A 14,066-nucleotide genomic window follows, 5' to 3' on the forward strand; every position below is an offset into this window, starting at 1 on the left:
AAGCCTTAAGTTGTGCATCCAGAGAGGGGCAGCACAGTATCGGGACAGAAACAAGTTTTTATTGTGCTGTACTATCACATCTGCTGACAGACACCCAATAAATGGATTAAAGAAATAAAACAGACAGGAGAAGAATGTAAAGCCATCCCTTATAGCCCCGCTCCTTTGCATGCTCAGGTGAAGCAGCAGGTACATTGCGAGTGCTTTGGGACAGCTTCAGCTTATCTGCACGTTTATGGGGCCAGTCAAAAATCCTTTCCTGCCACAACTCTCATGAAAGACACTGAGTTCTTGGGCATCCTGTCATTTCTAGAATTCCTATCAGGAGAAACTCTTACTGTTGGAAGATCCTCAAGCAAAACTATTTTTAGATGTGCATTTACCTTTTTAATAGTCTCCATGCTTAACGGTGCCTTGCTTAAAACCCCTTCTCATAACGTAGCTCACAGCACAATCCCAACATGCAATTACCATTATTTATATGTTTCTATTGCATAAGCTTCTATCATGCAGCTTTTCAATACTTTCCCTTTAGAAATTAGACCCCACATTTACTACTCCTGTGATAAGATTTTGCTTCCCTACTGGCATGCAGGGCTGTGCACTGAGTTAAATATCATCTATCAGCTCTTGTGAGAAAGAGGGCAAGGTATACAATTCTCACATTCCTCGTGTGACAAGACTCTCAGTACTACTGTGAATAGCACTGATTTAGCTACATAAAAAACTGCAGGATACTTCAAAGCATGCCATCGAAATGCAAAAAAGCTGTTTTTCCTAAGCAAAACACTTAAGACCTAAAATCTGTGCTTTATCCTTTAGTATTCATGTCAATATAACTTTAAAAGTTTTATAAATATTAAGTTTTCTCTTCTGAAGAGAAATTAAACTAAGCAAGAAGAGGCCAAACCATAAAATGACTTGTTCCTTATATTATTATACTTAAGCTTAGGGGCATAAGCAGGACTTGATGGGTACTTCATCCCCTGCACAGGGCTGAATTTTACTGCAAATGCTTGACTCTCCTTTACACAAAGGCTGATTTACCCTGGGACTTTCCACTGACAAAAATAACATTCACTCACTCTCTTCAAGATCCCCTTCCGTTACGGAACTGTGTAGAGAAGACTGGTTAAATAAGAAATAGACGTTCAGGATTATTAACAGAGAGATTTAACAGCTAATTATGTTGAATTTTAAAAATACTTCCCTCTCACTGCTATATTTTTCTGCCCTCTGTTCCTCTGACTCAGACATTTCTACTGTTGTCATTGTCCTTTCTGGGACAGTTTTAAAATGCATCTTTCCTTTCACCTTACTGTCCAAATTTAACATCTACAAAAGCTTCTTCTGCAAAACGGCTGTCTATCCATATGGGTCAGAAGACACCAAATAATTTTAGAATCAGTTCCTGGACCTTCTCTTCAGGAAAAAAAAGTATATCTTCCAGTTTGCAATCCTGGAAGGAAGTCATTCCCTATCTACATCCAAGAAAATATTACTTTCAAGCAGAAGAGTTCCCGGTTTGATGCCCAGCCAGGACCAAAATGAGAAGAGGTAAGAGATGGCTCAAAGCCACCTTTGTTTGCTTCATAGCCCACCTCCACTCAGATGCAGCTGAGGATGAGCCCAAAGGTATCTACTCACACAAACTGCCACAGGTTCAGAAACCCTGAATGCAATTTAGATCCCAGGGATTCAAATGGGAGATTCGTCACTGACTTCAGCAAGTAGCAGAATGAAGCAGTCATATCCTATGGCTCCAAGTCAGGAAAGCACTTAAGCACATGATTAAATCCATTCCTATTAGAGAATGTGATTAAATACATGTTTAAAATTAAACATGGCTATAATTGTGCTTCATGAACAAAGATGCAATGCTGAACTGGGGCCTTATTAGCCTTAAAAAAACCCTTAAAAATCAGAATTTTGATCTTGCAATGGATCTAAATCCTCTGATGTTAAAGAGCTCTACTACAGACCTAAGTAGCTATAAAACTTTAAAATTAGTTTAATCTATTTTTCTGACCTCAAACACAGGTTATTTTCCACTAGCACTGGAGCAGCTCTAAAATACTCAATGTTCCATGAAAAAAGTCATTTTCCACCATGAGTGGCCCTGGGACAGCAAATGTTATGGAAAAAAAACTCCAGCTCCGGATGGGACTGTGAAACACATGTTTAAAAAAAGGAAAAAAAAAAAAGAATCTGCACTGTAGGGTGCCCTTAAAATATTCAGTGTTCAAAAACAAATTTCCTCCAACCTTGAAAGCCCTATGAAATATTACACACTATAAAAATCTTGGCCTACTAGCTAGTTGCTCTAAAACATTGGATATGTCTTCAGAAATTTTTTCCCCAGCTTTGTAGAATCTCATAAAGCATTCTGTATTTCCCATTCAAGAGCAAGGCAGAACTGTGCTGGCAGAAATCACCTTTTGCTGCACTTTTCTAAAAGTTTACCTAACTTTAGAGGCCAGCTTTGCATGTCATTTTTCAGAGGAAATGATTCTGGGTCAGTAGTGTACACAATGAACGTCCTCTGAATATTACTTCTTCTACGCTCTCTAACAGCTACGGTGGAATTAGATTTCTTCAACTGATACATTTTCCTATTTTCTCCAGCAGAAATCACAAAATTCCTTTATACTTATCTGAATTATGCTTGAGCAAATCAACTCCTAGTGAACTTTAAAGAGCCTAGACTATGCCGCTAGTGAAATTACCTGTACAAATCTTGCCAACTTCACAGGGAGTAATAGACCTGGACTGAGAGCCAGAGCGAGACGTTTTGGCACTTGGTGAGATCCTCCAACCTGCCCCCTGATCCTGCCCCACTTTCCCACAGTTTCTCAAAGCTATTCCCTCTGCCTCTTCCTACCAGCCAGGCAACAGCCCCTCTCTCTAAGCGGTAGCAGCAGCTGGCAGAATTTAGGTATATTTGCTGACCTCCTCAGAGGGGTCTCTGAAGCAAGAGCCCTTCTCATCCCACCCTTGCTACAGCTCTGCCAGGTCGTCTTTAGTTCTCTGTCAGCTTGAAGAGCTGCAGGAGTTTAGGCCTAAGATTTTTCAAGAAACTGGCATTTAAAATTAGGCAACTCTATTTAGGCATCTATATAAGAGGGCTGAATCGAGTAAGAACTCAGAAATAACTGCTAGACTAAACTCTCTAGGGGACCCCCAACAAGGACTTGGTTGGTGCACCTTAGGGCAATCCCACAACTCACCAATATTATTGGAGACAGCTCTGCCCAGCTGGTTAGAAATTATACTTTCATTCAACCAAATAGCTGTGGCTATATCACCGAGGACCCAGACATTTATAGTCTTGAAGGAAATATATAATCAAGGACTTGAAGAAGATATATATTCCAGGACTTGGAAAATATAATTTTATCAGAAATTAAAGAACTACACAGGAATTGCCATTCTTAATCAGACCTGAAGTCCATCTAACACAGGACTGTGTGTCCAGTGGTGGGCAGCTGGGGATGTGTAGGGAAAGGGCATTAAAATCATGGCATTTATGGACTGACCCCTCCTCAGTATATTTTCCTGACTCTGTAAACCAGAGGTGGCAACTGGACTACCATGCTTGTTATTTTTGTTACGTTTCTCTTCTATCTTTTCTAGCACTGCTATATCCTTTTAAGATGAGGTGACCAGAACTGCAAACAGTAGCCCTGACTTGCCTTTATTGCCAGCACGCAGGAGGAAGCCAAGGTCCCCAGGGCACTAACCACCAGGGCTCCACAAACCTCCCTCTGAGTGACAGTTCTTCAAGTGCAACCTATCGCTATGTGCACATTTTATATTTAAAGTTATTTTTTCTACATGTTTAGTTTGCACTTATCAGCTCTGAATGCTGTCTGCCTCAATTTAACAATTAAATGTTATTTGTGTGATCCCGCTGCGGCTCTTTGCATCTAACTTAAGATTTAATAGCCTTTATTATTCTTGTCCCTTCACAGTTTTTGTCAACTAACTGTTCACATTTTGTTTCAGAACTTTCATAAATATGCTGAAAATCTCAAGTCACGGAACGGTCTTGGGGCACTTTACTGGTAATCTCCCTCCACTGAAAAATTTGACAACTTCTTCCTTCCACTTACTACGTATTATTTAATCAGGTACTAATCAACGAAGTAACCTCTTCTTTTGCACTATGAGAGTTTCTTTAGCTTTGCCCAGGGAACCTCGGACAGCTTTTTGAAAATCCAAGCAGAGAGTACAAAGGGAACCCCCCCACCCCATGCTTGCTGAGCATTCCCAACAAGACTAAGGGATTTCTGAAATTTTGCCTTTCTCTAACAAAATCCACATTGATGTCTCCTGAAATAAGAGTCTGAGGCAAGCCTTTACCTCAGTAAGGAAAGCTGGGTGAGAAGGAGAGAACACAACACAGAAAAGCAGTGGTGCGAACAGTTACCATTCACGTTTTTTTCCACAGGCTGTGTAGGCTACATCTACATCAGCAAGCAGGGAGGGCACCAGGGATGGGGTTGTAAAGAGAGAGAGTAGGTACCGTACCAAGGACCCCCCGACATGCGACGTGTGTTTGGGTGAGGGTTGCTCTGGACTCCTTGGCTCTAGCCTGGCCCCTGGGACTTGCTGCCCATCGGTATCTGGGGAGTGCTGGGTGCACTCCCAGGCACGCCTTTCAGTCTAGTTTCATGCAAAAGGGATTCAGTTTTCAGGCTCTGAGACATTTGCAAGATATGAACCAAAGCACAGTTAAGTGGGAACAACTGTAATATTTACTTCAAAGCTTACACCTGATCCAAACTAAAACACTAATGGAGATGCACTTATAGTAAAAAGGGGCTTAAGAACAAAAGATTTTTTGCTGTTATAAATACTGCAAGTGTACATCATTCCTTCCTCATGAAATAAAGCTGTACTTGCCCCTATACACCTTGAAATCCATTGTTAATTACTTTTAGAGGCACATTAAAAAATCTAAAAGAAATTAAGATCCAGAATCCTATGTATTTAATTGCTATCTTTCTTCACTGAGAAGACTTCTGAGGGGTTAAACATAGAAGACAAAGGACAGCATCGAAGTCGCATTTGGATTAGTGTGGGTAAATGAAGGAACAGATGGAAAATCAAACTGCTGATTTATCCAGACATGCCTCAAGTTCCAATACTGACAGCAAGGAGCTGGTCCCTCTTTGTGAAACGTGTGCAGAAAGATGACCCTGATTCAACAGGTTTTGTATACTTCTCACCAAATCTTTATCGATGTTATTCTTAGAAAGCCAAGTATGCTCATTAGCATGCAGAATTTGGATGAAGATTTTACGCTTAAGTCTTTAACCCAAAACATTTCAGGGATGCAATATAATGTATATATAATACAGTCTCAACTCAGTGTATTTCTTTTCTATTCTCTCACCATCAGGGGGCATACAACGCACATTTTATACATTTTTTTTTCTTTTTTCCTATTTTACTTCAACTAAGAACTCTCAAGGTTTCACAATAAATGGAGTCTGACAGTTTTAGTTTATTTTAGTAATAATCACAAGAAGATCTTTTCTGCAAATACAATAAATGTTATCCAAGAGCAATTTGGAGCAATCAGTATTGATATTTATACCATGTGTGTTGATTGAAACGCTGTTGGCTGTAAGAATGGAATATGAATCTGTCAAGAATGCTATGAATATTTTCTATCATACACTCGTGTGGGACCTATAAAAGTGAATTTATTATAATTAGTGGAAATATATTTTTATTATAAATTAAAAAGAGAAGAGAAACATACAAAAGAAGTTTCAGCAATTTAGCTGAAATAATTTTCTTAACTCTTACCTCAATGTTCTGTTATTTATTAGGATACATTGCTCTATAGCATATCTAAATATTTGCTATCTGACTGTGGTTTTTGGAGTGTGTGAGAAAGTCTCTTAAAAGGACAAAAAAACCGAACTAGTAACAACAAAACAAGAAAAAAAATTTGCTTAGCTGGCTAACTCTGCATGTAATATTAAACTTTTTTGTTTGATGGTTTTAACGTAAAGGACATAAGGTGGCCTAACAAACCCAGAGCCCCTTAAGTGCAATACATTTGGGTCTCTTCTTGGCTATGAATAACTAAAGGCTGTATTGTACAGCCGTTAGCTGGCCATTAGAGGAGGCTGAAAAGTAAATCTTTTCCTACAACATCACCTCCTCTCTACCTCTCACAATAGTCTTTGCCAGTTTGTTGGGTGGGCTGCTCCTGCTCCCAGCTCTTCCACTCATGATGTGCTCCTAAATGAACCGTGACTTACCATTTTTGCATATATACACAATTTTCATATACGTTTCAGAAAGAAAATTCCTGAATAGACCCTATGCTGTTAGGCACAAAATTCAGAACTCCATATGTAGACTTATTCACAAAGAAAGCCATCGTTTGAACTGCTGTAAATAAGGATTATAGGTTATTCAGCCTACAGAAAAAATCTCAAAAGTCATTGCAGCTAAGTTCAAAAGTAATTTAAGAATTCTGCTAGTGGCATGGCACTAAAATTCTTCATGCACACAGACATCTTGTTCATTGGGTGGTTGTTCTTATGCGTGATTATTTTGTGGGCTAGCAAGAGTCCAACAGCTCAGATACATCTGCTTGACATTGCTGGAAAATTTGCATGAGTAAGGTCTGTGCCGGTGGATCCTGAACATATACGTAGCAAAACACGAAGAACATCACAGCCTTACCTAGCAATACTTTGCTTACAACAGAGAGAGAAGCTGTCATCTGCACAGAAAACACACCCTCCTTTCTGCGTACTCAGAGGATAGGGCTGGGAGGAAAAGGTGCCCTATATCTAGTCCAGGTCTCCCCACCACTAAGAGAAGGAATCTCTCTTACAGCCACTTTGATGTTACAGTCCTAACATCACTTAAGAGGTGGTCTTAACATCACCTACAGACCTAAGAGGGCCTCAGCTGGTCTACAGAGTCACATTACATGGCTGTCTAATGGTATTTTTAATCAAAATATTCATTGTAAGGATTTACAGTGGGCTATTACTCCAGGAAGGTAGGAGACTACTACTGTAAATCAACGTATCTAACGAGAAGGAAAAATGAACAAAACTGGGACTCTAGCAGACTCAGGTTACCTGTTCGTAGGAAGAGAACTTTTAGAGTACATCAAAATACTAATACTTTTTCTGATTCACTTTTTCAGAAATCAAGCTCTTGCACATCTGATAATGTCACAATATGTTTTATCAATATTCACAGCAAAGCTCTCATTTTACTACACAGCAAAACCCTGACAGACTTTTGTGTCCCACCTTATTAGACAAACATATTAGCATAAAGTGCTACTAAGTTCAGTCTTCTGGAACTAAAGTCAGTTGTGTATTATTCTTGATTAAGGAAGGAAAACAGAAAAAGCGTGCTTACATCATTTCATAAGTTGTTCTGCTTTTAGGCTAAGTGAAATCTTAAAACATACAAGCTCTGTTTTATTCACAAACAGTAATACTTACTTCCTTGGCATGGACAGGAAGTAAAGCAATTAGATAAATCATTTTCTAAGTCAACACTAGTGTCTAAGCATAACTGAAGTTTGGCTCACTAACATACACAGCTCTAAAGCACTTGGAAGTCTACAGTCCCATGTGAAAATACTAATTTATATTTAAAATTGCTAACTGCTCACCCATCCTAACAATATTAATATTAACAGTGTGACGTTAACTCTCTGCTAAATCTGCAGTGTGGGTCAGTTATACATACAGTTGCCAAACTGTCGTTGGAAAATATTACTTCATCAAAGAATTAGCCTTGGTACAACAGTCGATAGCAGAGCCACATGTCCTAATACATGTCAGCCTGGCGCCACTATTGTTTGCAGAACTATTTGCATATGCATATTTCTACCACTATTTTGGGTTAATATCAACACCCTCTTTCTGAAATGTCCCCCCAGCAACACACATGTAAATGGCACACTAACTTCCCAGGCAATTTCAGTTGCAATGTTCATTGTTTCTAGCTCTTTCATGCATCTGCTTCAACAAGGCATAAAAGGCTGACCTTCACCTTATTAAATATTTGGCAGAATATTACCACTGTGAATTAAATCTTATGATTTAAACTTAAAAAACAGTAATGATGAGATTAAAAGTAGAATATCTACCTTGCCCATACAAAAGACTAGGAAATAAAAGGAAATGGTGAACTGCTTAATGCATGTAGCTTCTGATCAGCCTAAGAGCTGCTCCACAGATGTTGAGCTAGACAATATCTACAGACTCTCGCGGCTCGGCACTTCTCTTTGTTTCCTTACTGCAGCTGCAGACTGATGGCTCTAAAAGGTAAGTTTACTTCACTGTCAGGTTTAAAGTTCTATTAAGCTGTGGCTGGAGATTTCATTTTCAGTTTTAACAATAGTCTAGACATATGTGCATCTCAAATAGGGATAAGGAAAGTTCTCTGATGAGCAAGTCAGCTGGCTGCACTTGCTATTGCAGCAAGATAATCATTCGCTTTGGTGGGCTTTACGCTCCGCAGTGGAGCCTCTGACCATTTCATGGAGAGAAAAGTATTTTTAAAGGAAAGCCTGCTTGAACACATACACGTGTGTATAAATTAAAGTGACAGACAGAAGAGAAATAGGGCTGGGGAGGTGACATGCCTAATAAAAATGACTAATGATTAATGATTTGCTGCTTTTGCCGGTTACTTTTTTCAAGACATACGGTAAACTTCTTATTCCAACATTACAAGGAATGTCAGTAGAGTTCTTGCTTACCTTTCACTGGACATTCAACCACAATATTTGCTCCAATTCTTGCCATGACCGTACCTCCAACAACTACAGAAAGATTGCTGGCTTCCAGATTTGTAACATTTAACAAGGAGGAGAAAATGACAGGAACCTCTTTGAAATTAAAAGAAAGGAATAATCAGTTTTAAAAGCTTTCTTTGGCTTTTAAATACAGACCACGTGTTTAAGTTTATCACATTTGAAACAGAATTCAGTCTGCAAAGAAGCAGCCAGAAAATGCAGGTGGGTTCGATGGACTCTGTCCACACCTGCTGTGGTTTTAGAGCAACAACAAGGTCTCATTGCTACTCTTAACTTAGGCAGAATTGCATGGACTGCCAATCATTTCACATTGCAGTGGGGATGGATGTTTGCATGAAAAAAATACACATCTGATACCATGGACGCCAGTCTTACCTGCCTGTAATAGCAAAGATGTTTCCATATCAAAACCAAAGTCATTAACAACCAGGCATCCATATATACCAAGTTCCCTTCGAGTAGGATTCTGAATCTGCACTTTTCCAACAGTGTCCATGATCACCCTTCAAGAAAAGACAAGGGTTACTGTCCTGGGAGAAACCCAGCTGCTAATGGGTCTTCTTGAAAGAGTTTACAGGTACAGCAGCAAAACTGCTTTTTAGGCATTTACCATTCTAGACCCGTGTGTGCAATAACCATCTGCCTCCTCTTTGGTGGCAAGGGGGAAAGCAATAAGGATACATGCACAGAAGGATCTTTCAGATAAGCCCTTTTCCCCAAAGCTGTGTCCTATTTGCAGCACTTTGGAGTACAGTTAGTTTGCTACTACAAACCAGAATCCCCCGGGAGCAACAGCATGAAGAAATCAGACTATCACAATTAAGAGCTTTGGCAAGAGATCCATTTCTCAAGAGCAAGCTTGGTTTTCAGCAGGATCGGGGAATTTGCAAATGTATGAGCTAACCTAACTTCCAAATTGGTGTAGTTTGAGATTTTTTTATTGTTATTATTAAGCCTTGCCTGCCATCTCAGTGGCAAGACAAGAGAGAGCATCACAGGCTGGGGGAGAAGCTGAAAATAGCAGCCTGGATGTGCTGTGCTTTTCCCCCTTGTTACCTCTCTCAGGCATACACTAATCATGCCCCAAAAAACTGTGGATCTGGCATTCTCCCACACCGAGGACATACACAAAAGAAAGAGGTATACAAAAACATATTAAAAATACTTGAACCCCAACAAAACAAGCCCTCTCACGCATGAAGAGCACACGGCCTTCTTTCACAAACCTAACGGATACACAACACCCTTATCTCCTCGCATTTTTGCAGATGCAATATTGTTGGTATCACTGGCCTTTGAGCGTGCACACCTGCCTGTGTATATATATGTATACATAAATATACATACACGCATGTGGGAGCATGTGTGCATAAGAAATGTTACTGCAAAAAAGAAATAGAAAAAGGGAAACTACTTGCCAGCATAGCCCTTAAGTGCAAGAATGTCAATCTGGGCTAAAACAAAGGCAATTTATGAGACTAGGCATTAGGAATCAAAAAGATACTCATGACACCATCACAGCCCCAAAAATGAAAGTATCACTTGCAACAAATTAATGGGAAATTACGCGTAGTTCACAAAATAAACACAACTAGTAGGAGCTACATGGTTCCAAAAACATTTTCACTTTTAAAAATGGCTTAGTTTTGGTGTCTTTGCTTTAATTGATAGCTCTGCAGAAGTATATTTTTCTTGGCAGTGGGGCTAATCAGTTAAGTATGTTGAGAAATATCCAAAAATGCCTTTATCATTTTAGAATCGTTTTTTCATTACTCAAGAGCTAGCTATAATTCCAAGAGCCTCACACACTAAGTTAATGTTAATATTATCAGGAGAGCTTCTAGGTTATCTGCACTGAAGTAGAAGTCAGCCTCTCTGCTCAGTCTTGAGCAAATATCTGAATATCACACACACTTGCTCTATTTGTTCTTCAGGTATAGTTGAGGTAGTAATGTAGGTCCTTTGCTATTTTAGTATTCCACTGTCTTCAGCAGAAACATCTGGAACTTAAAAAGTATTAAAAAGCCATGAAAAATTCATTTTTTCTTTTTAAATTGAAGTTGCGCAGCTATAGGTATACCTTAATTTTTTTTTTTTTTTTTTTTTTTTTTTTTTTTAAGGATGGTGAAGGTGCCAATGACATTTTCTTTCCTTAAAAAGAGGACTGACTAAGATTGATTTTTATCTCAAGCATGGCAGAAGTTTTTAATGTGAGCTCACTATATATGGTATATGAAACAAATCCAATAGGCTTTTAATTTAATTTAAATATAAATTTGTTTATTATCTAATGCAGCTGAAATGAGTACGGCAGATCTCAAAATACACACTTAGGATATCCAGAGCATTTCACTTAATGCAAAGATTACTCTTGCCACGTAATATTGCAGAAATGGATGTACACTTGGACATCAGCAGAGGAAAACAATGTGGCAGACATTTGAAACAAAAATGAAATTATTTCAATAAAAAGATGGAAGGCAGTGTTCACACATATCACACTTCTGCAACTGTGTGTTCCAATATTGCACAGCAGGGTGGATTTTAACAGTCGATAGTGACATAATAAGTCATATGAAAGTAAAGGAAAATATATTTACTTACTTCTCAGAGGATTTTAATGTCTCACCATCTTTTGTCCAAGTATATTTCACTTCACTAGTACCCGCTGTTTCACATAGTAGATTGACAGCACGAGTATTCTTGGTCAGAAAAACTGTATTTCCAATTCGCACAGTTACTGTTTTGTTAAAGGAAACTCCAGGAATTTGCTTTTGCCTCATAATAACTGGAACCTTTTGGTCAAACATCAACTTATCGACAGCTTTTGTGCTGAAACGTTCAGATTCATTTGGAGATTTGCCTGTGAGTTTTGTGGCAAATTTCTCATCCTGGGCCCCCTTCCATTTTTCGGTGGTTGGCTGTGGAGGCCTGGCTAACTCAGCAACTAATTGATAAATGAGCTGAGATGCCAAGTCGTCAGTGACTTCTCCAGTTTCGATGAGCTGACTCATGTTCCTTATCAGTTCTTCAAACTGCACCGTGTCCATGCTATAGGCGCCTTGAAGAACCGCTGCTTCCAGTCGTTTGTTCTTGAATTCTCGAGAGCCAAATTCTTCTGCTGAATTGCTCCCAAAGGTTTCAAGATTTCTCAGAGGTGGCTGGTCATTTACTTGCCTGTCACCCAGATAGAGCTCGTTCTTCTTACTCCACATTTGCCACATTTTGCTCATTTTATGCCACTTGGCCCCAAAGCTGTTGGCCTCATTGTGGTCTGCGTTACTGTTCTCGCTGGCATATTTTCTAAGGTTTGGTGGCTCTATTAATCTGTTATCAGCACCAATAAGTTTGAGAATGAAGGTTTCGTGCACAGAGCCTGCAATACACCGGTACACACCAATATCAGTAGCTTCAAGACTATGTATTTTCAGTGAGCCTGACTTGGTGATGCCCAGTCTTTTAGAGTTTTGTAAGTGTTGCCCATCTTTCTCCCACCGGATAAGTGATTTCTGGAACCTCCGTACAGGGCACTTAATTACAACAGATGTTTTTGGAAGTAAGTAGGCTCGGCTGCCGATGGTAAAATTAATGCGCTTCTCTTGTCTCGTCTGAATGTAGACTCGGTGAATACTGACAATCTGAGGTCCATGAGCAGAATACTTTTCTGGAAGCTTTGCTTTAATCTCTGAAAAAAAACCCAAAGTGTTGAAAAGTATCTAATCATTGGCACTCACGCTCACAAAATCTGCTTTCCGCAGAATGCTTGACACAGTCTTTCCTGACTTTGTTCAAGTCAGATTGCAACATGCTGAGCTTTTATCTGAGTCACAAAAATGCAAAAATGTGAACAACATGAAGCCATAACATTCCCCTGCGCCAGCCAAGCAGCCTATTCTTTCTTCTCCAAATCTCCTAACAATGAAAAGCTGCGGACAACATATACCTATATGAAGGGTATAGATGGTGCACACATACATCAGTGTATATAAACATGTATTATACAATATATTCATAAATATAATATGTATATATAAAATCATATTGTGCTTATATTTCCTATTGCTGCCTCAGAAAGTCCAGGCATAAAGGGAGTGGAAAAACTGAATCAAAAGATTTGAACACATTATCACTTTCCCCACATTTGAGCACTGTTGAGTGCAGAATGACCTAAATAAAACAAAGTCTATCCGAAAAGTAAGGCTCCCCTTGACTGTTATTTAAATTGTTGGCTGGCGTTGCTGGTCGTCTGACAGACCGAAGCCAAGCTGATAGCAACGCAGGAGGCGAAAGAAACAGTCAGCGAAGACGCAGTACATGCAAGGAGCAAAGGCATCCTATTATCATTGACTGAGGGTAATTTCTTTGGGCTGAAAGATGAGTTGCTCACAGCGTTGTGCCAAAAAAGTAGAGAGGGAAGGGAGGAGAGAGGGAAAGAGGTCAAATGTTTGAGAGGCTGGATGCAGCAGTCGGCTGAATTGGCAAAGGCAGACAATGCTGAATAAAGCCTCGTGCGGGCTGGGTATGGAGACACTGGATGTTACGAGGCTCCTCCTGCGTTGTGCTGAAGGCACTTGGATGCTAAAAGGTTTCTAGGGAGCCGTGCGAATGACTCCCAGCGCCGGCAGGCCTTCCCAGCAGTGGCAGCCGCAATAGCACCGGCGCCAACGCGAGAACGACCGCAGCACTGCCGATACCACTGCCTTGACTCACTGCTGCCAACCGCCCTCCCCACCCTGACCAGCAGAAGTAACCCCACTTCGAAAACACTCGGCAGGTGAGAACTACGGCGGTGCAGAAGGAGCGGAGCTCGGGTCCACCTGCCTTGAGCTCACTCCCCGCAAGACGGAAGCGGCCAGCTGGGACAAGTCGGGCAACGCTGGGCCCCGGGAAGCGCCAGACGACCGGCGACCCGGCCTTCGGGGACGCAGCAGAGGCACAACTCAGAGGCTGTGCTGTGACCCGACAAGGCGCGACACGGACGTGCAAACAAAAATACCCCTCCATGTGCCTGAATCGAGAACCGCTGCTGCTCTCGCACTTGGGGTACATACATACACGCAGAGAGGGCCAGCCACGCTGACGGCACACTAACGATACTGGGAAAACTGCATGCTTCTTGCATACATATGCTTCGAATATGCTGCGAAGAAATAGGTGAAAAGCTAAATGCTTCAAGCATTCAATAAGTGTGTACACTACACGAACTACACCCCAGAGTGCATTCTTATGCTTATAAAACAAAATGGCTATT

General features: G+C 40.3%; 1 protein-coding gene across 10 annotated transcripts in view; it reads right to left on the reverse strand.

Moving 5' to 3' along the window:
- The window catches only part of ADAMTSL3 (ADAMTS like 3), a 200,811-nt gene that overhangs the window by 16,729 nt on the left and 170,016 nt on the right, over window positions 1–14,066 (reverse strand). For all 10 annotated transcript variants that reach the window (XM_064517288.1, XM_064517287.1, XM_064517290.1 and 7 more), the window contains 3 exons: window positions 11,420–12,500; window positions 9,191–9,318; window positions 8,759–8,887 (listed from right to left, as the gene is read on the reverse strand). In XM_064517288.1, the coding sequence (XP_064373358.1) occupies window positions 8,759–8,887; window positions 9,191–9,318; window positions 11,420–12,500 (1,338 nt within the window). The remainder of the gene's footprint in view (window positions 1–8,758; window positions 8,888–9,190; window positions 9,319–11,419; window positions 12,501–14,066) is intronic.

The sequence above is a fragment of the Dromaius novaehollandiae genome, chromosome 10 (assembly GCF_036370855.1).
Source record: "Dromaius novaehollandiae isolate bDroNov1 chromosome 10, bDroNov1.hap1, whole genome shotgun sequence".
NCBI lineage: Eukaryota > Metazoa > Chordata > Aves > Casuariiformes > Dromaiidae > Dromaius > Dromaius novaehollandiae.